General features: G+C 42.9%; 1 protein-coding gene across 4 annotated transcripts in view; it reads left to right on the forward strand.

The window, feature by feature from the left end:
* The first annotated feature begins 2,123 nt into the window (after positions 1-2,123).
* Positions 2,124-24,855, forward strand: part of UBAC2 (UBA domain containing 2) — a 174,652-nt gene continuing 151,920 nt past the window's right edge. For all 4 annotated transcript variants that reach the window (XR_013332620.1, XR_013332619.1, XM_077753885.1 and 1 more), the window contains exon 1: positions 2,124-2,446. Coding sequence is in view for 2 of the 4 variants with exons in the window: in XM_077753885.1 (XP_077610011.1) it covers positions 2,416-2,446 (31 nt within the window). In the remaining 2 variants the exon portion in view is untranslated. The remainder of the gene's footprint in view (positions 2,447-24,855) is intronic.

A 24,855-nucleotide genomic window follows, 5' to 3' on the forward strand; every position in this document is an offset into this window, starting at 1 on the left:
ATGGAGCCGACAAAGGGCTCAGTCCCGCCACTGTGGGATTGTGACCTGAGCTGAAATAACGAGTTGGGTGTTGAACTGACTGAGCACCTCAGGTACCCCTCAAATGGTAGTATGATAGGGAAAGACAGGACTCAGTAAGCAGAAAGGGAGAAGCTAAGGCTTGAAGGTCCCTGGGTGGTGAAAAACATGTATTTTAAAACATTTTTTCTGGGACCATCTGCACTTGAGCAAACTACTTCAGGCATAAAATTCCTCTCTTAAGAATGTGACAGACTAACTACTCCCCCTTAGGTTTCCTTCATGAATTTGACAAAGGACCTGACTAAAAATAAGTAGACCATAAAATGCATGACCCACAAGGAACAGTACGGCCATAGACCACCCCTCATAGAATGGAAATGAATGAGCCAATCAAAAAGGAATGATAGGCATTTAGAATTACCTAGCTGAGGAGGGTAGAACCTGAGAATGAACAAGGGGAAGATAAGAGAACCTGCCAAAACCCTATGAAACAGTCCCTTGTGTATAGTCCGCAGGTATTCACTTTGAATGACCCCTCTCTGTAAAGAGAACTTTCATACTACTCTTCCTTTCTGATCTTGTACTTTAACAAACTTTTGCCTGCTGCTCATTTTAATTTTGTGTCCACCTCTTCTTTCTTCAAAGCGGTGAGACAACAAATCTTGGGTATTGAGGTAAAAAAAAAATCCTGCAACAATAGTGTCTCAAAAGATTAGTTGTAATGAGAAATCTGAAAGCCTATCCATGAACTGTTTGTACTGTTTCACTAAAATTTACTGGTTTATCTTGAAGTTTGAATTGCGCAGTATTTCCATTGATCAACTGGAAAATATCGGTTTACTAAGTTATGTAGCCCTTCCAAACGCATGGTGGCAAATTCCAATACTCTGAGTGAATAAGAGTAAAAAAATCCCTAACTTGGGGCCGGGGGAGTCGCCACACCTACTTTGAGAACCGTTGAGCGATGCTGGCAGTTTTATTGCAGCTAACAGCTTCTGCAAAACTTAAAGGACCTTCACAGTATCATTTTGTTGCAAAATAATTCAGTTAGATGAATCTGAAGGGAAGTGTAAAATCTATTTCAAGACCATGAACAAACTTAACAAAGAAAAGCCTAAAGAAAATAAGTCACTTATACTTTTGCCTTCTAGCAATAAATCAGTGTTAATATTTTGGGCCACTGGCACCTCTCAAGCACTCCAATATTATTATTTTTTTTCAAAATGTTTATTTATTTTTGAGAGAGAGAGCATGAGCGGGGGAGAGGCAGACAGAGAGGGGCAGAGGATCTGAAGCGGGCTCTGCACTGTCAGCAGAGCCCGATGCAAGGCTCGAACTCCCAAACCGTGAGATCATGACCTGAGCCAAATTCGGAGGCTCAACCAACCGAGCCACCAAGGCGTCCCCAAAAAGCGTTTCTTTTTAAAGTATGCCATGCATAGTTTCGCAGCCTGTCCTTTTCATTTAGCATTGTAGTTGGTCAACGTCTCCATAATACATATTAATAACTGCAGAACACAAAAGCAAAGTTTTCAGGTTCAACTCGTTTTAAAAAAAAAAACACATGACTTTGCTTTAGCAAAGATTAACTTTGCAAGTGGAAAAAAAAATGAAATGGCCCAAGTCTGGACGGACGCCAAAGCAGAAGTTTAGGGAGCAAGGTCGCTCAGCCATGGACAAGGCTCGCGTCACTCCCGGGATCCCGGTCACCTGCCGGCGCGCTGTGGTGGGGTGGGGTCTGGGGACCACGACACTCGGCGTTTTTTTCATGGGGTTCCATACGGGATCGATGTAGGAAAGGAATGACGCTGGATAGCGCTGCTCCCCAAGACCGAGGGGCCTCTAGCACTCGGCGGGACACCAGAACTCGAGACATTTATTGTCTACAGTCCTCGCGGCAGCGATCTTCAAGGTGGGGGGAGGGGCCTGGCCGGAAAGACTGAGCATGCGTGGAACGCGCCGGGCGTCCCGTCCGTGGAGAGGTTAGAGGTCGCGCGGGATATCTCCACGCTGGCACCGTCGAAGAGCCCGCTCCCACGCGGCTCCACCCGGCCCCGGGCGGCGCTGAGTATTTAAGCGCAGCTTCCAGGAGTTACACGCTTTCCCCTTACTCCCCATTCCTCTCCCAAAGGGGGGGCCCGCAGCAGTCGGAAAAACGCGGACACACGGATTGCCCCAGCTGCGGACCGACTTCCCTTCCCAGGCAGGAAGGAGGGGCGGGAGAAGCGGAGCGCCCCACGGGCCGCGCATGCGCCGCTCACAGACAGCCCCAGAGTGGAATCCTGTTGCCAGATTCGCCGCCACGCCAGGAGTGCGCCTGCGTCGTCGCCGGGTCCCTCCACCTCCACTTCCCCTCCCCCTGTCCCCCGCGGGGGCTCCGGGTCCGGCGGGACCATGTTCACCAGCACCGGCTCCAGTGGGCTTTGTGAGTACCGGCTGCCGCCTTCCTGGCTGTTCCCTACGCGCCACCTTAGGCACCTCCTTGAGAAGCCTGGGGCAGCGGGGACCCTCGGGGTTGCAGGCGGTTTGGGGGCCGACCCTTCATCCCCGCGCCCGGAACCTCAGTGGTCCCTGCCCGTGAGGGGCAGCGGGCACCGCCCCCACCTCACACTGGAGGGGCCCGTGGGGACTGAGGTCCGCCGTCAGCCCCGGCCCCCACCTGGGCGCCCCAGGTGCGATGCTCAGGTGTTCCAGGGGCTGCCGCAGGTGGGCTGGACGGTTAGGGTCGGGCTGGGAGTCCTCATGTGTACCGGGCTCGACCCCTTGCGCCTGTCGGCGCGGCTGCCAGGCCGAAAGAAGAGGCTTGCCCCGGTGGAGCCGATGCTGGAAGCTTGCCCCCTTCCCAGTCACCTTGCTCCATTTAGGCTACGGAGGGACCGAACTGGCTCTTCCCCAGATGCAGAGTCCAGCCTCCATCTCAGGAGCTGGCTCCTCAGGTTTACTTAGGACTCTTTCTTCCTCGGTGTCCCTTAAGAGTTTTCAGACAAATAAAAACTGATTAAAGTCCATTAAAGTGGAAGGAAGTTAAGAAGTCCTTTGGCAGGAAGGCGCGGACGTTGCTGCTGGATGTTGTGATGTTTTCCTTGAACGTCAGCGGTGGTCAGCAGAGAGAGGGCAATGAAGTATATGCAACTTTTTAAACAGCTTTATTTTTTTCACTGAAATTGTTTCTTTGGCTTTTGGTGAGGTGGGCTGTGTGTTCAGTAAACAGCCCTGGGATCAGGCACTAGTAGAGCAACAGTAAACTGTTCAACAGGCATAATTTTCCGATATCTTGTCACTGTTAGTACTTCATAGCTCTCTACATGTGAACTTAATCTTGCCAGAGTGTGGAAGCAGTTGACCTTTCCAAAGATTAAAGATCTTTTGTGATTGTGGGAAATCTTTTCTGAGAATACAGGTCTCCGTCTAATTTAAAATCGTCTTCACTTCTCAGCCTCTGGTTTTGGAGTAGATTGAATATTTATGATTTTCCCCTTTTTAAAAAATTTATTGATTGATTGATTGATTGTGTGTGTGAGAGAGAGAGAGAGAGAGCACACACACACAGGGGAAGGGCAGAGAGAGAGAGGGAGAGAATCCCAAGCAGGCTTCATGCTATCAGTGCAGAGTCAGCGTGGGGCTTGATCCCACAAACTGTCAAATCATGACCTGAGCCAAAATCAAGAGTCTGATGCTCAACCAACTGAGCCATCCAGGCGCCCCCTGATTTCCTTTGTTTCATAATTGATTTGACTTATGATACTCATCAGCTTCGGAGTAGGTTACAACTACTAGCTAGTTAAAAAAAATAACAAAAAACAAAAACGAGTACTAGCTAGTTCATCTTACCCAAACTACTCTTTGGAAAAGAACAGAAGATTATGGACACTGTTGGTCAAGAAGGTGGTGTGATTTTTCTTGGGATCACACAGTGATCCATACACTGGTGGATGTAAAATTAATAGTAGCATCTTTAATTTTAGTTAATTCAACATTCTGAGCCATCCTTACTTGCCGAACAAAATACATGAAAAAATTAGAAAGGTCACTGTAGCGTATTACTGGTTTACTGATCACTGTCAGTGGTTACGACACCATATTAGCCTTTGTATTGGCAAAGTTTATTCAGATTTGATACATGGTGACACTGGAGAAAGTAATACTTGATTCCCTATGGCACAGGGTTGATGAGTACTGAATTCTAGGAACCAGACTCCTGCCCAGGGAGAGGCAGAGGCCAAGACTTCTCAGCTGCCTTGTGCTGTTTCTAAAATAAGTGTATCCTCAGGGTAAGACTTGATGGGATGGCCATTCCTCAGAGGGCTGTGTCTTATGTGCTCATTTAACAAATGTTTTGACCATCTGTTGTGGGCTGGAAACTGCTCGGTGCTGGGATTGCAGTGTTGAACAAGTCTTGGTCCTTGTTTGCAGTGGAGTTTGGGCAGTTTTTCCAGGACTGGTCTTTGGCAAGACCAGGTATGAGCAGTTACCTGCTTTAACATTTTTCTTTGGAAGGCTACCCACTGAGAGGGGATTGATTTCATTTAGGTAAGTTGTGTGGCTCTTTGGTTCTGATCAGAAGTTCTGATCTTGAGTAAGTATCCTGCAGAAGAATAATCTGCCCTGTGGATGATGAGTAACATTCTCTTTTCAAGGGAAAAGTCCCTACTATTTCCTACCACTCGCATATTTCCCTCATTTTGTGACTAGTAGATAATGGTGATTTTGTGCTGCATTTGCCTTCCTCTCATTTATTCAGCAAGTGTCTGTTGGGTACCCATGTAAGCCACACACTGTGTACAGAGGATAAAGTGGTAAACAGGATAAAGGAGACCAGCATCAAGTAAGTTAACAATGTGATTTCACATAGTGATAAGTGTCATGAAGAAAATACGAGTGTAATAGGTTGAGGTTATGGTGCATGACTGCTTCAGCAAGTGTGGTCCGGGAGGATATCTGGGAAAGTGACTTTGAGTGGAGACCCGAATGGTATGAAGGAGCCAGCCATGTCAGAATTTATTGAAATGTGCATTTTGCAAAAAGGAAACAGCAAACGCAAAGACTGAACCAGACACAGCTGGGGATTTTCAAGGTGCTGAAGAATGCTGGTGCTTCTAGGGCAATAAATCAAGGGAACACGTTTTTGACTCTGACCTTGAATTAAAGAATTGACAGTTATGGCCAGACTGAGCAGTTTAGGAGGGGGCAGTGAAATCACCCACCTGACGAGGGAGAAGAGGAGGTGCTGGGGAAGGAATGGAGGAATGGCTAAGGCCCTTGCTATTCAGGGACACAGGCGGGAATGACTCGTAGGGCAGCGTCCGGAGAAGCGGACGGAGGTGATGACCTAGAGCACCGCTGGTGAATGTCTCATGGTGCTGTGGGAGGGGAGACGGGACGGGATTGTTGGTGAGGGGAGCAGTGCTGCCTGAGGCCTGGTGCAAAAAATCAACCATCGAGCTTTCTGAATGGCCATCCATATCCCTGGGTCTCATCCCCAGAGAGATTGAGAAGGACTATTGTGGGCATCAGAAATCTAATTTTTAAGGTTATCCCCTGGAGATCCTAGTGGACAAAGAGATTTAGATCGAAGCAAGAGGGTGGCCCGCAGCAGGGGCAGAGAAAATCGTTAGAGTCCAGTGGGAGGTGCTGCAGGCCTAGGTCAGGTGGTAGCAGTGAAAATGAACGGGAAGAGTGAAGAAAGATTCTAAAGACGTGTGAGTAGGTGGGGTGTGTCATTAAAACTTGTTGCATTTGGGGGATGAAGAGGAGTTGGAGGTGACTCTGGGGAGACATTCACTGAGGGGATGCGGAAAAGGGGGAGCTCATTTTGGGGGAAAGATGAGTTCAGCTGTGGACACACTTAATGTGTGTGTGTGTGTGGGGGGGGGTTCTGTACTGCCCAGAGATTCCCCAGGGGACATTTGGAGGGAGGGAGCTGGACTGGACGTGGGTAGTTTGGTGGGAGCTCTGCCACGGACGTGCGTGAGGACACCGGAAGTGCTGAGTAGAGTTAGAGGCCGAGGACAGGACCTGAGGCGATTCTAGTGGCTGAGGGGTGGTAGGGAAAGAGGAGATGGCAGAGTAGGCAGTGATGGGTGTTTCCTTGGAGGAAACCCGTCTTTTTCCCCCAGTTCAATTTGATTTGTCTTTTGTTGTGAACAAACTCTTGCAGCTGCTATTCTCTCTGTCTCTCACCACGGTGACCCTGATCCTCAGACTCTCCATTCTTCTCGTCGTCTCCAGTTTACAGCCCATTTCTGGCACCTTCCATATCAGGTCTGGAGTTGCATTCTCATCTAGACTCTGAGAGACCTGGTACTCCTGTCCCGCTACAGTCACCTGGTGTCACCTCGTGTTTGTGTGGCACCTGATCTGAGCTGCGTCCTTGGGTTCAGTCATCTCCCTGGGCCCTGACAAGACTCTTCCCAGTTTCTACCCATATCACTCTTAAAGTACCCCCAAAATAGGGGCTGTCACCTGTCTTGTTTGTATCCACACTTTAACAGTTGTCAAAGAAAGACTTCACATCGAGTGGGTGATACTCGAGTTGAGTTTTGAGAGATGAGTAAGAGTGGGTCTGGCATACAGACTTTGATCCTTTCCCTTTTCCCCAGGCGAAAGGAATGAAGCACCCTTCCCCCAGCTGAGGCCACCCTCCATCTCTTCCTAACTCATTCTTTACTGCCTTTGCTAACGCCACTTCTTCATTCTCTCCTCTGAGAGGATGAGCTTGGCATGTGGTTAAATCTGGTGCTTTTTTTCTGTTGATGCTGTAGGGAGCTTTTCAGAGACTCCCAGAGTGCTTCAGATCCCCTACCTGTGGAAAGGAGAGAATATTACTATCTGTTTTATTGAGTTGTTGTAAAGATTAAAAGTTATGTGGCTCAGTTGGTTAAGCGTCTGACTTTGGCTCAGGTCATGATCTTGCGGTTCATGGGTTCGAGCCCCGCATCAGGCTCTGTGCTGACTGCCAGCTCAGATCCTGGAGCCTGTTTCAGTCTGCGACTCCCTCTCTCTCTGACCCTCCCCTGCTCATGCTGTCTCTCTCTCTCTCCTAGAAATAAATAAAACATTAAAAAAAAAAAAAAAGAGTCAGACGCTTAACCCGCTGAACCACTCAGGCGCCCCCAGCGTTAGGTACTTTTAACTGAGATCTTTTTTCTGAGTGTGTTCTGAAAAGTTCAAAAGCCTAACCCATCGGTCTATTCTATCCAGCTACTGACTGCTCTATTTCTTCTTCCCAACCACAGTCCTCGAAAGACAACCTTCACTTGATTTCCTTTCTCACATCCCTGCACTCGTTAGCCCTTTGCAGTTCATCAGCTCTTCTTCAGGCTTTGCCCACCACTATGGCTTTGTACTCCACCCACCACAGCCAGAACACCCACCCCCCCCACCGCCACTCTCCATGAAAACTACTGTGGACCAGGTGACCAGGGACTTCCACACCAGCGGATCTACTGGGTGCTTCCCAGTCCTCGTCTTAGTGGTTTGTTCTCTTGCATTGACTTTGGCGAACATTTCTTTCTAAAATTCTTTCCTCCTTGACTTTTATTTTTAAATTCCATACTCCCCTGGTTCTTTTCATACCTCCTGACCACATCTACGTAAGTTCTCTCGTATCCTCAGTGTTTGCTAGATTTGGCATTAGTGGGTTATGGTTACTGTAAGGAGGGCAGTTTCAGTTGCTCATTAGGGTCAAAACCTGCCTTGTTGAGGTAAGGAGTGAACCGGAGGTGGAGAATAGAAGGAGTGAGAGTGGACCATGGGGAGACACAGCTGTGTTTGGCCCTTTGAAGACGTAGGTGCTTGGGTGTCTTGCTGTAACTAAATTCACACGGTGCTGAGATGGGAGCCAGTGCAAATTTATTAGAGTGAGCAATACTGTTTTGAGCTGATCTGGAACCAGTGAAACTGGTTTTCATCCAAAACCAGTTAGGGAGCTTGGAGTCAGACGTAGTTGGGGGAGTTAGATGCATACAAGGTACAGTGGTGTCAGTGACTGTAAGGACATTTGTCTCACTCCAGAGATGGGCAAGCCATAATGACGGGTGGGGTCATTCAAGGTCTACATATTCTGTCCCCCTGGAAAAGTCACCACTGCAGCTGTTTTTGTGTTCTAAGGAAGTACCAAGCTGTGTTGTTAATGACATATTCTTTCTTTATGTATTCAGTGTGTTAAATACAAAACTTGTGGAAGATGATCAAATATTTTTGTTTCTCACCATCTCTTTAAAGTGTACTCAGCTTGGAAAGCTTTTTGTCTTTATGAAAAGGTATCAGACCTAGGACTTTTTAATTCACTCTTCAAGTTATTGATTCAGCGGCTGTTTAATGAGCACTCCTGTGAGCCAGCCAGTCTTCTAGATGCTTGGAATTCAGTAGTAAGTAAAAGACAAAAGGTACATTCAAGTGGTGCTAATCTTAGGACATAGAAGTCACAAAATACAGGCTCAACTTAAATTAAAAAATATGCAGTTAAGGGCACCTGGCTGGCTCAGTTGGTAGCGCATGTGACTCTTGATGTCAGGGTTGTGAGTTCGAGCCCCACGTTGGACATGGGTCCTACATTAAAAAAATAAAAATATGCAGTTGAACATTTTAATCAGCACATCAGTCTTCATTCAAAGGTAAGACATTTTCTCCTTTCAGTTAAGACTTGTACTTGGCAACCAGTTGCTGTGAGAGAAAGGGCTGTGCTCGGCTTCTGCTTTTTGTGTTCTCTGTCTCTTAGATTTTCTCTTAGATTTTCTTGATTGTCTCTCAATCAAGGTTCTAGATTGAGTGGTGTGGGAGGAGGTGAGGATAGGAAGTAGGATAGTTTTTGGTTAAAGCTGTGACTCTCCTGTGGGCTCTTTAGGTTCTGGTGAGCCTCCCGTCCCTGCTACTCCCCTGGCTTGGGGGGCGAGGGGCACATCTTTATGTTGGTGGGCTTTATTTGGTGACTCTTCCTTAATTCCTAGGAACTTAGGTCCACCTACAGTTTCCTCTGTCTGGATTCCTTTTGGCTTGCTTATGGGCACTGTTGGACTAAACCAAACTTGACCCCACTGCTGACTGTTGCATGTGGTCCACCTCTGCTCTGCTGGAATTGCTGGCTCTTTGCCTTGGTTGTGCATTTGAGCCCTGTGATCCCCATGGCTTCTTCTTCCTCCACCTCTGGAGTCACATAGTTAGCTCACTGAATAGGACCCCCCCCCACTCCCCTGAGCCCCCAGCTCAGCTCAATGTGAGGGTGGGGTTGTACTCACCACACTGGATACGTGCTCCACAGATCTCTTTCCTAATGCCCTCTGTTCAGTAGAGAACTCTTGCTGCTCCACCCACCCCTTTATCTTCATAATCAGGCTGAGAGGAGCCTAAGAGCCATGGGACTGCATGAGGTTAATTTTCTTTGTAAATTCTGCACTTTGGTGTAGAACTTCCCTTTGGTGTGCAGCAGCCCTTGTTTTTGGTACCTTAATGGAAGCTCCAGTCTTATCATTCTTGTTCTAGTTGGGTTTCTATTTTGGGGGCCAAGAGTCACTTGGCTGGCCCCTGAAAGGTGACATTAGAATTTATATTTTCTGCTCCGATTTCATTCTTTGTTGCAGTAAAGGATTAATTCATCAGGTCAGGGTTGCCCAAACCCTGCACAGTTGCCTTTAATGCTTGACTCTTGGGGATAAGCTATTTCCTACGTCTCTTAAAAATGTTTTTAAGAACATTCTTGGTTTTCTTAGTGTTTAAGTTTTAATATTTATTTTGAGAGAAAGGGAGTAAAAGAGCTCATGAGCAAGCAGGGGAGGGGCAGACAGAGAGGGAGAGAGAATCCCAAGCACACAGCAGAGAGCCCCCACCTTAGGACTCTTGATCAAACCACAAGATCATGACCTGAGTGGAAACGCAGAGTCTGATGCTTAACCAGTTCAGCTACCTAGGCACTCCTTATGTTCTTGTTTTAAATGAACTGATTTTGTTATGACAGACTGAATACAGTTCATTTTAGAAAACTCTTAAATATGGAAAAGTAATAGAAATAAAAATAGCATTTATTGACATAATGGTGTTTATCTTCATACTTTTTCTAGTGCCAAAATGAATATCCAAATAAATAATTAAAAATAAGTTTATCACACTCAAATACTATTTTATAACTTGCCTTTATTTCACACAAAATACTTTTAAAAAGCAATCACAATGACTATGTGTATATTCAGCTTTTCTCTTCTTTGTCATAGCATTTTCCAAGTATGCCATTTTTACAGAATCAGTTTCGTGCTTCTCACCTTTTTTTTTTTCTATTATAGTGATACACAGAGCATCTTAATTTTCAGATGTTTCTAGAGACGAAAGAAGAGTAAACAGTATTATTATATAATTTTTGATGCATACTGCCAAATTCCAACTCCAAAGGATGGTATATATAACTTCACCAGCAATTTAAAGGAGAAAAGATTGTTTTCCTTAAGTTATTATAGAATTTTCAGAGTAATGCTGGGTATTGTTATTATTTTTTGCCACAAATGAATATTTTGAAGCTCAGAACATAATTCGTCCAAAATCACATAGCTGGTATGTGGAAGAACTAGGATTTGAACCCAGGTTTGTCTACTTCCAAAACTAATGTAAACTTATTCCCCTTTTCCTTTAAGGAAAACAGCTGGGAGCGATGGCACTATAACTTCCAAGCCTTAGGAGAAATAGCTGAGAGAAAGAGTCATAACCTAAATGAGGGGTCTTCTATCAATGCGACTTCTTAAAAATTTTCAAACAATAACTAATAAGTGTGAGTTATTGTCAGTTTTACTTATGTCACACTATAATTAAATTTTAATCGTGTAATGTATTACTTATATTACAGTTACTGCTAAGCTCTACTCTAAGCAGTTTCAATGTATTAACTCATTTAATTCTCAGAACATCCTGGTGAGGTAGTAGGATTATTCTCCCCAGTTTGCAGATGAGGAAGCTTGGGCACAGACATTTAAGTGACTTTCCCAGGATCACATTGCTGGTAAGAAGAACAATCAGAATTTGAACCTAGGGGCGCCTGGGTGGCTTAGTTGGTTAAGCGTCCGACTTTCGCTTAGGTCATGATCTCGCGGTTCGTGGGTTCGAGCCCCGCGTCGGGCTCTGTGCTGACTGCCAGCTCAGAGCCTGGAGCCTGTTTCAGAGTCTGTGTCTCCCTCTCTCTCTGACCCTCCCCTGCTCATGCTGTCTCTCTCTCTCCTAGAAATAAAAATATATTAAAAAAAAAAAAAAGAATTTGAACCCAGACAGTCTGGGCCCATTTTCTGTGTTCTGAACACACGCACACTACTGCTTCTCAGACTTAAGGAAGTATTATTTACACTTCTTTTTCTTGACCACTGAGATAGCTGTAGTCCAAGTGATGAATGTAGTGGCTCAGCTTCGCAGGGGAGCTCACTTCTGAGTCATGGAAAACTGCATTATGTGTTCTGGCGACCCCCCTTGCGACTGCTGCAGGTACACTCCTGTGTTCTCCCCCAACGCTCCCTCTTTCTCCCTAAGTGGGAGCCAAGATCCCGTTTTACTTTCAGTAGGGATGTTTTATGTCCTAATTAGGACCTTTTTGTCATAGCTAATACACTATAGTTATTTGCATTTTCTTCTTTTTCTCTCTTCTTCCCTTATTAGTCAAGTCATTATCTTCTGTTCTCAAGTTGTGTCAGTATCAGTCATATTAATGAAGGTGGAACTTACCTTAAATCAAGCTATGTTAAAAATGCATTTCTATGGGGCGCCTGGGTGGCTCAGTTGGTTAAGCATCAGACTCCGTCTCAGGTCATGATCTCATGGTTTGTGGGTTTGAGCCCTGAGTCAGACTCCACACTGCAGAGCCTGTTTGTTATTCTTTCTTTCCCTCTCTGCCTCTCCGTCCTCATGCATGCATTCTCTGTCTCTTTCTCAAAATAAATAAACTTAAAAATGCATTTCTATAGAATTTTAATAAGAACAACCTGATAAAGAATATCTTGTAAATAATTTACTCCCACATTTTTAAAGTGTGCTTTATGGAGCTATGATAGAGCTTAAGTCTTTTGTTGTTGTTTTGTTTTTGAATGTCTCCCTTGGGCCTGTGTGTGTGTGTATTTATTTATTTTAGAGAGAGTGTGAGCAGGGGAGAGGGGCAGAGGGAGAGAGAGAGAGAGTGTCTCAGGCAGGCTTCATGCTTGGTGTGGAGACCAACATGGGTCTCAATCTCATCATCACGTCCTGAGCCAAAAATCAAGAGTTGGACGCTCAACAGACTGAGCCACCCAGACGTTCCTTTTCTTTTTTAATTAAAAAATTGCTTTAAGTTTATTTTTAAGTCATAGTGTTTAGTTTATTTTTATTTTTTTAAAAAGTCTGTTTATTTATTTTTGAGAGCGAGAGCATGTGAGCAGGGAGGGGCAAAGGGAGAAGGACAGAGAGAATCCTAAGCAGGCTCCACAGTGAGATGATGACCTGAGCCAAAGTTAGGAGTTTGATGTTTAACCAACTCTTTTTTTAGTAATCTCTACATCCGACATGGGCTTGTACTTAGGACCCTGAGATCAACAGTTGACTGCTCTTCCGACTGAGCCAGCAAGGTACCACTTGTTTAATTTATTTTTGTTAGCTTTATTGAGATACAGTGGGCAAGCAAAAGGTTTCTGTGTTTATGTTGTATGTGACCTTTTGTTAACATGTACCCGTTGGGAAATGATTACTGAAAAATCTAGTAAATTAACATATCCATCACCTCACATAGTTCTTTTTTTGTATGTCTGTGTGTGGTGAAAACAAGTAAGATCTACTCTCAACAGATTTCAAGTACACTATACAATATTATCGTCTATAGTCATTGTTCTCTCTGTTGCTTAAGTTTTAACCCTTGCTTAAATTATGATTATAAATGAGAATTTTTCTTAATGTTTATTTTTGAGAGAGAGAAAGAGACAGAGCACAAGAGGGAAGAGGGAGACACAGAATCGGAAGCAGGCTCCAGGCTCTGAGCTGTCAGCACAGAGCCCGACACGGGGCTCAAACTCACAAACTGCATGATCATGACCTGACCTGAAGTCGGACGCTTAACCAACTGAGCCACCCAGGCACCTCTAAATGAGAATTATAATTTAACCCTCATTTAAATCATTATTCTCTTTCCCACATACTTTTCTTAAGATTTTTAAGTTATGTTGCCATTGTTCTCAGACATTTTCAAGTGTTGACATCATTTTAGTCTCTTGAATGTAGCATGATAGAGCGGCAAGAGCAGAGTATTACTTTTTGGAAAGTGTCCTGTAGCTGAGTGTGGCCCTAATGCTGCCAGTCGTGCTGGGTCTGTAAAGACTGCCAAGGCAGGTGAGCATGTCTGAGACCTTTAGCGCTCCTGCAACAAAGAAATTTAACTGCATCAACTCTTTGATTCTAAGACTTACTGGAGATGGTTTTCACTGAATAAAACTTGGGAACTATAAGGAAGAAACAAAATTCCATGTCACCGTACTGCCCAGACTTCATTCCTGGTTGCATATTGGTGTTGTGTGTCACCTGTATATGTATAGAAACCAGTTTAAAAGTAAAGTTGGACCTGTATACAGTTTAGTATTCTGCCATTTTCATTTACCATTTCATGCCATTTCATTTCATTTTAATTTTTTTTTAATGTTTTATTTATTTCTAGGAGAGAGAGAGAGACAGTGTGAGCAGGGGAGGGTCAGAGAGAGAGGGAGTCACAAACTGAAACAGGCTCCACGCTCCGAGCTGGCAGTCAGCACAGAGCCCGATGCGGGGCTCGAACCCACGAACCGCGAGATCATGACCCAAGCAAAAGTCGGACGCTTAACCGACTAAGCCACCCCGGTGCCCCCATTTCATTTCATTTTAAATGAATTTGCTTCTTGTCTTTATTTGTGTAAAGTGGACTTTTAACATTGTTTTGTTTTGCCTTATTACAAAATGGAAACATACTTGCTGCCAGAAAATTCAGACATTTTCCAAATACATAATGTAGAAAGGAGTGGTCCCACATAATGACTCCCCCCTCCCCCCCCTCCGAAATAACCACCACGGATAGATAGTGCTCCTTCTCTTAGACTTTTTCTATGCAGTATTTACCTGGACATTCTTTTCTCTCTCACACATGTGTCCATGCCTACCTGTATGTGTATGTGGTTTTGCACAGACATGGCATTCAAATATGCTCCCCTGAAATTATCTTGGATACAGAATCATGACTTTGAAATATTCTAAAAGATTATATTAAAATGCTTTTCTCCAGCATTTTCCCATTTAAACAGTGTGGTAGTGAACATCTTTATCACTAAGTTATTATTATTATTATTTTTATTTCTGAGAGAGAGACAGTGTGAGCAGGGGAGGGTCAGAGAGAGAATGAGACACAGAACCTGAAGCAGGTTCCAGGCTCTGAGCTGTCAGCACAGAGCCCGATGCGGGGCTCGAACCCACGAACCGGGAGATCGTGACCTGAGCCAAAGTCGGACGCTTAACCGACTGAGCCACCAGGCACCCCTTTCACTAAGTTACTGATCATGTCTTTGACTTCATCCTAAAGAAATGATCACAAATGTGGAGTTACAGGGTCAAAGAAGAGGAACATTTTAAAGCTCTGATCTGTATTGCTGAATCCTTCCAGAAAGGATGTATCACGTCACACTTTTTATCAACTTACGACCATATCTTTCTGATATGTATTGCTGAATCCTTCCAGAAAGGATGTATCACGTCACACTTTTTATCAACTTACGACCATATCTTTCTCACTTGTAACAGTTGAGCATGATAAGTTAAAATAATTTTTGCCACTTGAGAGATGAAAAAAATGCCATTTTATTGTTGTCTAGATCTGCATTTCTTTGAGAAAGTGAAGTTTTTTCTTCTTTCATATATAGTAGCCATTTGGTGACGAAACAGAGCACGAGCAGGGAAGGGTCAGAAAGAGAGGGAGACACAGAATCTGAAGCAGGCTCTAGGCTCTGAGCTGTCAGCACAGAGCCCAATGCAGGGCTCAAACTCACAAACCAGAAGATCATGATCTGAGCTGAAGTCCAAAGCTGAAGCACTTAGGCGCCCCGTACTGGCCATTTTAATATATTTTTTGAACAGATTTGACTGTTCATGTACTTTGCCCATTTTTTTTTTCTACTGGAATATTAGAGTTTTATTAAGTTGATTTATAAATCCTTTACAGGTTTTGGTTATTGTCTTGATTTATGTTACAAATGTTTTAACCACTTGTCACTTTTTAATTGTATTCATGAAATATTTTCATACAGAGTTTTTACTTATAAATAAGTTATTAAAGAGATTTAGCTCATCAATTTTATTAGGGCAAATTTATTTTTAGTGGAATCCTAGGCCTCTGAGATCTGTTAAATATTCATCTAACATTTTTTTTGTATCTTTTTTCCTAATTACGAAGATACTATATACTGCTGGTACAAATTCAAATAGCCCAGAGGAGGGAGTGTAATGTGAAATTCTCGATGCCAACAACAGTTTGGAGCATATTCTTGTAGATTGTTTTTCCCTATGAAGTGTGTGTGTGTGGTGTATGTAATTAATATGAGTAACAGAAGTATATGATAACAAAAAGTAAATATATAATATGAATTCTCCTCAGTAGGAAGTACTACTTTGAAGTTCCTTTTTCTTTGCTGCTTCTATTATAGCTGCTATTATAGCTTTATGTTATATATTTATGCCTCTACTGATTTGTCAATGACTGGTTCTGTTTATAGATTCCCCATCGTGAAAGATGAGGAATTTGCATACCTCCAACATCTCCTTCATCTTTTAGTTTTGGTTTGGTTATTCCTTGAAGTGGTTACCTTTAGAATTTTAAATAATGGAGGAAACCCCCTTTTTTGATTTATCAATTTTTGACACAGTCAGTAGATTCCACTATGAAAATGAGAAACTAGACTAAGAACACGGGTTCCTCTTCTGTACTCTAATTCCTGATTTGTGTTCTATATTTGCTTTGTGTGTGTTTATAGTCTGTTCTATAATGGTAATGAAGCCTTCCATGCATTGTCAGTAAGTTAATTTTTATATAGAAAATCAAAGCCAATAGTTCTGTTATTATGATTGTATATTTATGGTAGAACCAAGATAATGTAATTAGAGTCAGAAGCACATAGATAGAGCCCTAGGCCAGAAAACATGTGCTTTTTCAAGGAGTTTCTTAATTTCTTTTGGTGGTCTCCACTACTTTAATTTCAATTCGGGGTGCCTGGGTGGCTCAGTTGGTTAAGTGTCCGACTCTTGATCTTGGCTCAGATCATCTCACCGTTTGTGAGATTGAGCCCTGCATCTGCGCTGACAGCGTGGAGCCTACTTGGGATTCTCTCTCTCCTTCTCTGCCCCTCCTCCATGCTCTCTCGCTCTCTTGCTCTCTCTCTCAAAATAAATAAAGAAATAAACTCCTAAAAAAAGTTAAGTTAAACTCAGCTACATTTGTTTCTCGAATCTTGCATCATTTTCTTCTTGGCTTTGCCTTTGTTTTTTTTCCCCTGATGCCAGGGTCTCTCTCCCAGAGTAAATTTTCAGAGGACACAGGTAGTGAACTTTCTGGATACTTACTTGGCCATTCTTGTACATAGTGAAAGGCTGAATTCAGAAGTAGCTAGTGTGGGTTTCCTCATTATTTGTGGGTACGTCTTTGTCCCCATCAGGCCCAAACCTTAAATGTTGGGCTGATTGTAGGCTGTGTTTGAGTGTGTGTGGCATGTGGATAGGCTGGTTTCCTTACAGGGTGCAGAGGTGGGAAGCATGTGCTGAGGCAAGGGGTGGTGAGAATCCTGTTCGGTCAGTAAACCTAGGTGGGTTTGGCACTTTCTGTGAGCTTTACTCCTGAGTAAACTCTCTTGCTACCCCATCCCCCCATTGCCTGTCACCCAGGCCATCTGCTTTGGGAGTTTGACGTTGACCCAAGCTCTCTTCTTTCTCTTCAACCCTCTCACTGTCTTCCTCAAGTACCTTGCCCTCTTTCTTTGGAGAGCGTTTCTTAGATTTTATTTTGGGGGTAAAGATTTTTTTCTAGCTGGAGTGGTAGAATAAATGAATGGCCGTGTGTGGGAAGAAATGTTAGAGAGTGTGTCTGGGGCGGGGTTTGGTGGAAGGGCCTACTGGCCCGGGTGTCACCGGTGCACGTGTGGTGTGTACGGCACCAGAGATGGTTTAAACAGGATGTGGCCCCAACATGAAGTGCCATTGACACAAAGGTAAGTTAATGACTCGCTTCCAGAAAGTTCTTTTTCATCTTGTTATCAAAGAGCAAGTCTCCGATTTGAGTCTGAAAACCTCTGTCATACCAGCTCATTTCCTACCGTAGCAGAGAACAGGAGGCAGGCCCAGCTCTTCCTATCAGCAATAATATTAATAAGAATTTCGTAAAGTGTGTTTATTTTTGTAGTTACCACCTACTGATGACAAAGTGACACTCATTTTCCATTTACTGAGGTAATACTAAGTTTAAAATTCACTTATTAAATCATAAATGATTTAAAGAAATATTAAATGATAGATGATACTGGGATATAGCAAAAATTGTGGTGCTACAGTGGGAATGACTGATGTTTGAGAAATACTCAAAATTATTCTGATGAGTAATTCTTGTTGTTTATGCTTTCTCCCGAGGTCTTGGTATTTATCCATTAGTTTCCTGGATTCTGGAAGGAGACATTTCTCTGGTGTTTTGAGGGTTCTTTTATTGCAGTATAACTTTGGAAGGGAGGAGAAGTGGACAGGTGTATGGGTCTGTCACCTTGAACTTTCATCTAGCTGTCTTTTTGGTTTCATTGCTTTCATTTGAATCTTTAATCCTTTTAGAATTAATTTTAGTGTGTAGAGTTTAAGTCGGGGCTTTTTGTCTCCATCCGCTAGCCATTTTCAGCCCGGGGGATTAGAGATGTCAGTAGCCTGCTTGCTCACACACAAATTAGGTGCCCAAATGCCACGTATAAGTCCAAACAAATGGATTTTAAGTTTGGTTCTCTAATGCTTTTCCACCACACCCAATAGTGAGAGGTTCCTTGGATCCTCAAAGCTTTAAAATCAGACTTGGGTTTCTCCACCTTGTGGATATATGTTCTATCTGCATCTTTTCCCAAAATGGACCCATTTAGTCTATATTAAACATCTGCTGAATAGGTAGCTGCCTCTCCCATTTGTCTTCTCAGATGTTCTAGTGTCTATCTTTGTAGGTGTGGTACCCGTATTTGTCATCCTACTTTGGTTCATTCAGTGATCCATTAGGTCTTTGAACATGTAGAACCATTTATGGCTTGTCATGAAGCTGTTACTGGCCACACTTTCCCTGTACGTGGCCTTTACAGCTCAGTCTTCTCATAAAAAAATTTTTTTAGGGGGACCTGGGTGGCTTAGTTGGTTAAGTGTCCGACTTTCGCTTAGGTCGGACACTAAGTTCGTGGGTTCGTGATCTCACAGTTCGTGGGTTCGAGCCCCGTGTCAGGCTCTGTGCTGACNGAGAGAGAGTGCTGAGCCAGGGAGGGGCAGAGAGAAGGAGAGAGACAGAATCCCAAGCAGGCTCCACATCATCAGCACAGAGCCCGATGCGGGGCTTAATCCCACAGGCCGAGAGATCATGACCTGAGTGGAGATCCAGTTGGACACTTAAGCACCTGAGCCACCCACGCGCCCCTCAGTTCAGCCCTCTCTTGAATTAGCATTTCTCTCTCGGATACTCATTCCCTCTCTGGTGATTCTCTAGGCCAGGCTTTAAAAACTGGCAGGCCACACAGATGTGTTTTGTCCAGTTCATGTGTTGGTAGTGAGGCTATTGAGGGTGAGGAGGAGAGTTACGGTCCAACATTTTATTTATTTATTTTTACATGTTTATTTTGAAAGAAAGCATGAGTGCACACATGTACCCATGAGCAGGGTAGGTTCAGAGAGAGAGAGGGGGGTTGGGGGGGAAGAGGGAGAGAGAGAGAGACAGAGAGAGAATCCCAGGCAGGGGCTCAGTCTCATGACTGTGAGATTTTGACCTGAGCTGAAATCAAGAGTTGAATGCTTAACACACTGAGCCACCTAGGTGTCCAACATTTTGCTTGCCTGCTTGCTTTTTTTCTTCCTTCCTTCTTTCTCTTCTTTCTTTTCTTTCTTTCTCTCTCTTTTTTTAATTTTTTAATGTTTTAATTATTTCTGAGAGAGAAAGAGAGACAGCCTGCCTGAGCAGGGGAGGGTCAGAGAGAAAGGGAGGCATAGAATCTGAAACAGGCTCTAAGCTCTGAGCTGGCTGTCAGCACAGAGCTGGACACGGGGCTCGNAAAGTGGAGCTCATGCTTACCTGAAGCCAGGCTCAAGCTCATCCAGTGCGGAACTTGAACTCATCAACTGTGAGATCATGACCTGAGCTGAAGTCGTATGCTTAACCCATTGAGCCACCCAGGCGTCTGACTTTCTAACATTTTAAAGATAGAAATTCAGAGTTTGATTATGTCTTAAGATGACAGTGTGGCAACATTGGGGCTGAATTGTTATGTGACAGAAATATACTGACGGTGTACTTTATGCCATCTCCCTCCCGTTTCACTGATTATTGCCTAACCTCTGCAGGACTTAAACAGACTTCCTTGCCTGTAACCACACATTTTTCCCTTTTTTAAAATTTCTTTTTTTTCTCTCTCAGAGTTCATCACAGAGTTCAGAACTATGCACAAACTTCCCGATTCACTTTTTTTAAATTATATTTATTTATTTTTTCCATATTCATTTTTTATTTATTTTTTTTACAAATAGTTTATTGTCAAATTAGTTTCCACATAACACTCAGTGCTCATCCCCACGAGTGTCCTCCTCCATGCCCATCCCCCCTCCCCCCCACATCCATCAGTCCTCAGTTTTTGTCAGCATTCAAGAGTCTCTCATGGTTTGCCTCTCTCCCTTTCCCCCACCATTTCCCCCCTTCTTCTCCCCCATGGTCCTCCGTTAAGTTCCTCCAAATCCTCCTATACGTGCAAACATATGATATTTGTCCTTCTCTGCCTGACTTATTTCGCTCAGCATAACACCCTCAAGGTCCATCCATGTTGCTACACATGGCCAGATTTCATTCTTTCTCATTGCCATGTAGTATTCCATGGTATAGATAAACCACATCTTCTTGATCCATTCGTCCGTTGATGGACACTTAGGCTCTTTCCATGTTTTGGCTATTGTTGAGAGTGCTGCTATGAACATTGGGGTACATGTGCTCCTATGCCTCAGCATTTCTATATCCCTTGGGTAAATTCCTAGCAGTGTTGTTGCTGGGTCATAGGGGAGTTCTATTGTTAATTTTTTGAGGAACCTCCACACTGTTTTCCAGAGGGGCTGTACCAGTTTACTTTCCCACCAACAGTGTAAGAGTGTGCCCGTTTCTCCACATCCTCGCCAGCATCTTGTGTTCCCGATTCACTTTTTCAGAGTTGTTCTTACTGTTGGATAATTTACTCTCTATTTGTGTGTAACATTCATAGATTTTTTCCCCTTGGGCTCTTAAATTATTATTTCATTATAAATGTATTCCGTGTCTCGTCAGCACTTTTAACAATTACTGCTTTTTATGCTTAACAAAAGGCTTAATGTTTGTATTAAATCTTCTTCAGAAGGCTAAACCTGAGTGGTGTCCACCAGAGCGGCAGGACTGAAATACAAGTGTAGGTGACCGATTCTATTGTTGACGACTTGCAGATTTGACACGCTTTTCTCTGGCGTGCAAGCTTTGTGTTAGGCTCTGTTTTAGAACTTATTTTCAAATTTTACTGCTCCTTTTTTCCCACCTAACTCATACTCTCTAAACATTTTAGGTATAGAATACAGTTTTGTATCTAGAGGGCACATTCTCCTCCTTGCCTTTTTGTTGTGGTGGTTGTGTTTTTGAAACTGATAGTCTTTTCTCCTGTTCATTTCCCTGGTAAATTTTATAAGCACCGGTCCAGTAACCGGCATGTGTTGGCCGCCCTCTTGAGCCAGGCACTCGGCCCAGCTGCTTGGTGACCTCTGTGAGGGGCAGTCCATGTGGCAGGAGCCCAGTGTCATTGAATTGTCCTTAGTACATGGGGAACAGGAGTGGATTTGTGGGTGGCTTAGAGCATTTTACTTTTGAACACCGTAGGAAAATGAATGTATCAAAAATAAACTTGAGACCTTTTGATTCTCAGGCGTTTTATGGGAGTCTTTGTTGAGATTAAATCAGAAGACACTCATCCCCCTGTGATTGGTCACTGTGGATGAGTTTCATTGAGTTTTCTTCTAGGAAGGTCATTAGGCCCAAAGAAAAAGTCTTAATGGAAGCAGAAGGTGTCCCTTGCGTGCATGGGTTTGGACTGAGTATTGCACTTTTTTGGACTTCTGCATTTATTTTTGCTTTAGTCCCTTTCTGATGAAAACTTTAAAGAAGTTACTTCATGAGACACTATTCTTGTGGAACCCTGAGAAGTTTACCAGAGTCAGGTGGTCAGAAATAAGAAAACCAGTATGATAGGATATGGCGGCCTCTCCTCTGTGGGGTGTGAACCACACTGGGGTTTTTGATGAGTGTATTTTTACATGACCGACTTGTGGGGACGGCAGAGTTGCTGGGTTGGTGCCTTCTTCCCCTAGTCCCACCCCCTTCTGTCTCTCTTTAGCTGTGTTGCTTCTGTTACAGCCCACATGGCTAAGCTTTGCAAAATCTGTGGTTAGTGTCCTCAGTATGGAAAAGTTGCATATTTTAATTCAGGTAAAATTCACATAAGACAAAACTCACCATTTTATTTCATTAAAAATTTTTTTTGAATGTTTATTTATTTTTGAATGAGAGAGAATTAAAGAGAGAGAGAGAGAATGAGATGAGAATGAATGAGCTGGGAGGGGCAGAGAGAGAAGGAGACACAGAATCTGAAGCAGGCTCCAGGCTCTGAGCCATCAGCACAGAGCCGGACGCGGGGCTCGAACTCACAAACCACAAGGTCGTGACCCTTGCCAAAGTCAGATGCTTAATTGACTGAGCTGCCAGGCGCCCCCAGAATTCACCATTTTATTTTATTTTATTTATTTATTTATTTATTTATTTATTTATTTATTTATTTATTTATTTATTTTTTCAGAATTCACCATTTTAAAGTGTTCAATCATTGTCTTCCAATACATTCACATTGTCTTGCAGTCATTACCAGTCACTTTCTGATTCCAGAACACTTTTATCACCCCAAAAAGAAACCCAATACCCACATTAGGCAGTCACTCACCATTCCCTTCTCTTCCCTTCCCTTGACAGCCACTAATCTGCTTCCTGTCTCTATGGATTTTTAAATTCTGAGCATTACATATAAATGGAATCATGTAGTATGTGGTTTTTGTGGCTGCCTTCATTCATTTAAAATGATGTTTTCAGGGCCCATCCATACTGTAGCAGATTTCAGCACTAGAGCCCCTTTCTGACTGAATAATCTGTTGTAAGGATAGACCACATTTTGTTTGTCCATTTTTTTTTTTAATTTTTTGTTTGTTTTTGTTTGTCCATTTATCTGCTGATGAGCAGTTGGGGGCTGTCTCCACTTTTCTGGCTATTATGATAATGCTGCTGTGCATATTTAAATTTTAGTTTGAACATCTGTTCTCAGTTCTCTTGGGTATATAACAAGGAGTAGATTTGCTGGGTCAGATTGTAATTCTGTATTTAATTTTTTGAGGAACCAAGAAGATAACACGTGAGGTACTAAAAATAGTAATAATGAAAATCTTTTTGGACCATGATATCAAGATATCATATTTCCTTGTTCTGCATTAGAAAATCTTTTTTTCTTTAGAGTCAAGCAGAACTAGGTTTAAGTTTCAGCCCCTCAACTAACTAGCTGTGACCTTGCACAAGTTATTTAATCTTTTTAAGCCTATTTTTCACCTAGAGCATGCAGATAACTAATTGCTGCCTCACGATTACAGTAAGCATTTACTGAGATGGTAATACACTGTGCTTTTAAGGCACAGTGCCTGGTGTAAAGTAATCCACATATACTGTAATAATTATTTTAGGATGATACGTAGTCAGCAAAGCCTGATTGCTATGCACTGCCACAAAGAGATGTCTGTGTACTTTGGTCATACCAAAGAGGTGAATAACCCAAAAGAAAGTATCTTTTTTTTTTTAGCAGCTTTTTTTTTTTTAATAGTTTATTGTCAAGTTGGTAACCATATAACACCCAGTGCTCATCCCCACAAGTGCCCTCCTCCATGCCAAAAGAAAGTATCTTAAACTTTGCTGTTTTATATTATCTTGGGCATAGATGTTTTGCAACTTTACTTTTAGATTAATGCATTGTGTGTTATTCTAAAAATTTATAACATCTCTATTTTCAGAGGCGGAAAGACCTGTTGTAGACAGTGACTTTATTTTTTCATTTGATCACTGCTTGGGTGCTTCATGTATGAACCACTTCCTGGCTCTACTCACAGGGAGGTCAGAAGATTGCTAGTGACTTGCCTTATCTCAGTGCATAGGGATTTCATGAAACTTTTTACTGTATTAGTAGCTAATTAAACAAAAAAATTTTTTTTGAATTCTCAAAATTGATTTTTATAAAAACACTTGAATCTCTTATGAACAGATCATTCAGAGATTACCAGTGGTAATATTTTGATAGATTCTTTTTAAAAAACTCATATACTACTTATGTACTAGTTTTTAAAGTATAATAAATAAAGTATAATAATATTGCCAGAAATGTGTACTTACTATTTAGGAACATCTTTCCAATGCATGAAATAGTTTTCTGCTACTTAAAATTAAATATCCCAATTTATGGATAGAACATAATTTAAAAAAATTTTTAATGTTTATTTACTTATTTATTTATTTTGAGAGAGAGAGAGACACAGAGTGTGACCAGGGGAGGGTCAGAGAGAGAGGGATACACAGAATCCGAAGCAGGCTTCAGGCTCTGAGTGGTCAGCACAGAGCCTGATGCAGGGCTCGAACTCACGAACTGTGAGATCATGACCTGAGCTGAAGTTGGCTACTTAACCGACTGAGCCACCCAGGTGCCCCAGGATAGAACATAATTTATCCATTTTCCTGCTGGACATTTATGATGTTTGTAATCTTTTCACTGTCATAAACATTGCTGTGATGAGCATCTTTCTAGCAAAATCTTTGTGCACATCCATGATAATTCCTTTGGGCTGAATTCCTAGATCAATATATATGTATATATTTTTAGATCAGAGGGTCTGTATATGTTTTAAAACTTTTGATCGGTTCAGCAGTTAGTAAGTACCCACGGCTGTGTTGCTTCCTCCCCCAGCTGCAGTCTCTGTATCGCCATTTGCAGTTGCACTTACTTTAGTTATACAGAGCACCTCTTTGGTTTCTGTTACTGACGTTTGTGACTATATATGTCTTTCACTTAAAACCCACCACTCAGGTGAAAATCCCTTTTGGTCCTGGAGCTCTGTGTCAGTGCAGCATTGGAAGCAGTTTAATTGGCAGTCAGATTGTCAGGGTTTGACCCTGGCTCTGCCTCTCCGTAGCCAGTATAGCAGACATCTTACCTTGCACAGCTTTTCAGTGCACTCAGCCCCACCTCCTATTCCATGTATTTCTACAGTTTTGTTTGGATTAGCTGGTCTGCTTTGGTAAAGCATATTTGTCTGTACCTCCCACAGGGCTTCTTTTCTGTGGCCACTCTACACTTACTGAGGGATGATGGATAAAAATGTTTTTCTGTTTCTTTTCTTGGTTGTAGTTCTGAGATACATTCACAAGGCTTCTTAGAAAGTCCTGCAGAGAGTTTTGGGTGGCTCAGTTGGTTAAGCCTCTGACTCTTGATTTCAGCTCAGGTCATGATGTCACGGTTCATGAGTTCGAGCCCTGCA

Source organism: Crocuta crocuta, unplaced genomic scaffold (genome assembly GCF_008692635.1).
Source record: "Crocuta crocuta isolate KB4526 unplaced genomic scaffold, BGI_CrCroc_1.0 scaffold31, whole genome shotgun sequence".
Taxonomy (NCBI): Eukaryota; Metazoa; Chordata; class Mammalia; order Carnivora; family Hyaenidae; genus Crocuta; species Crocuta crocuta.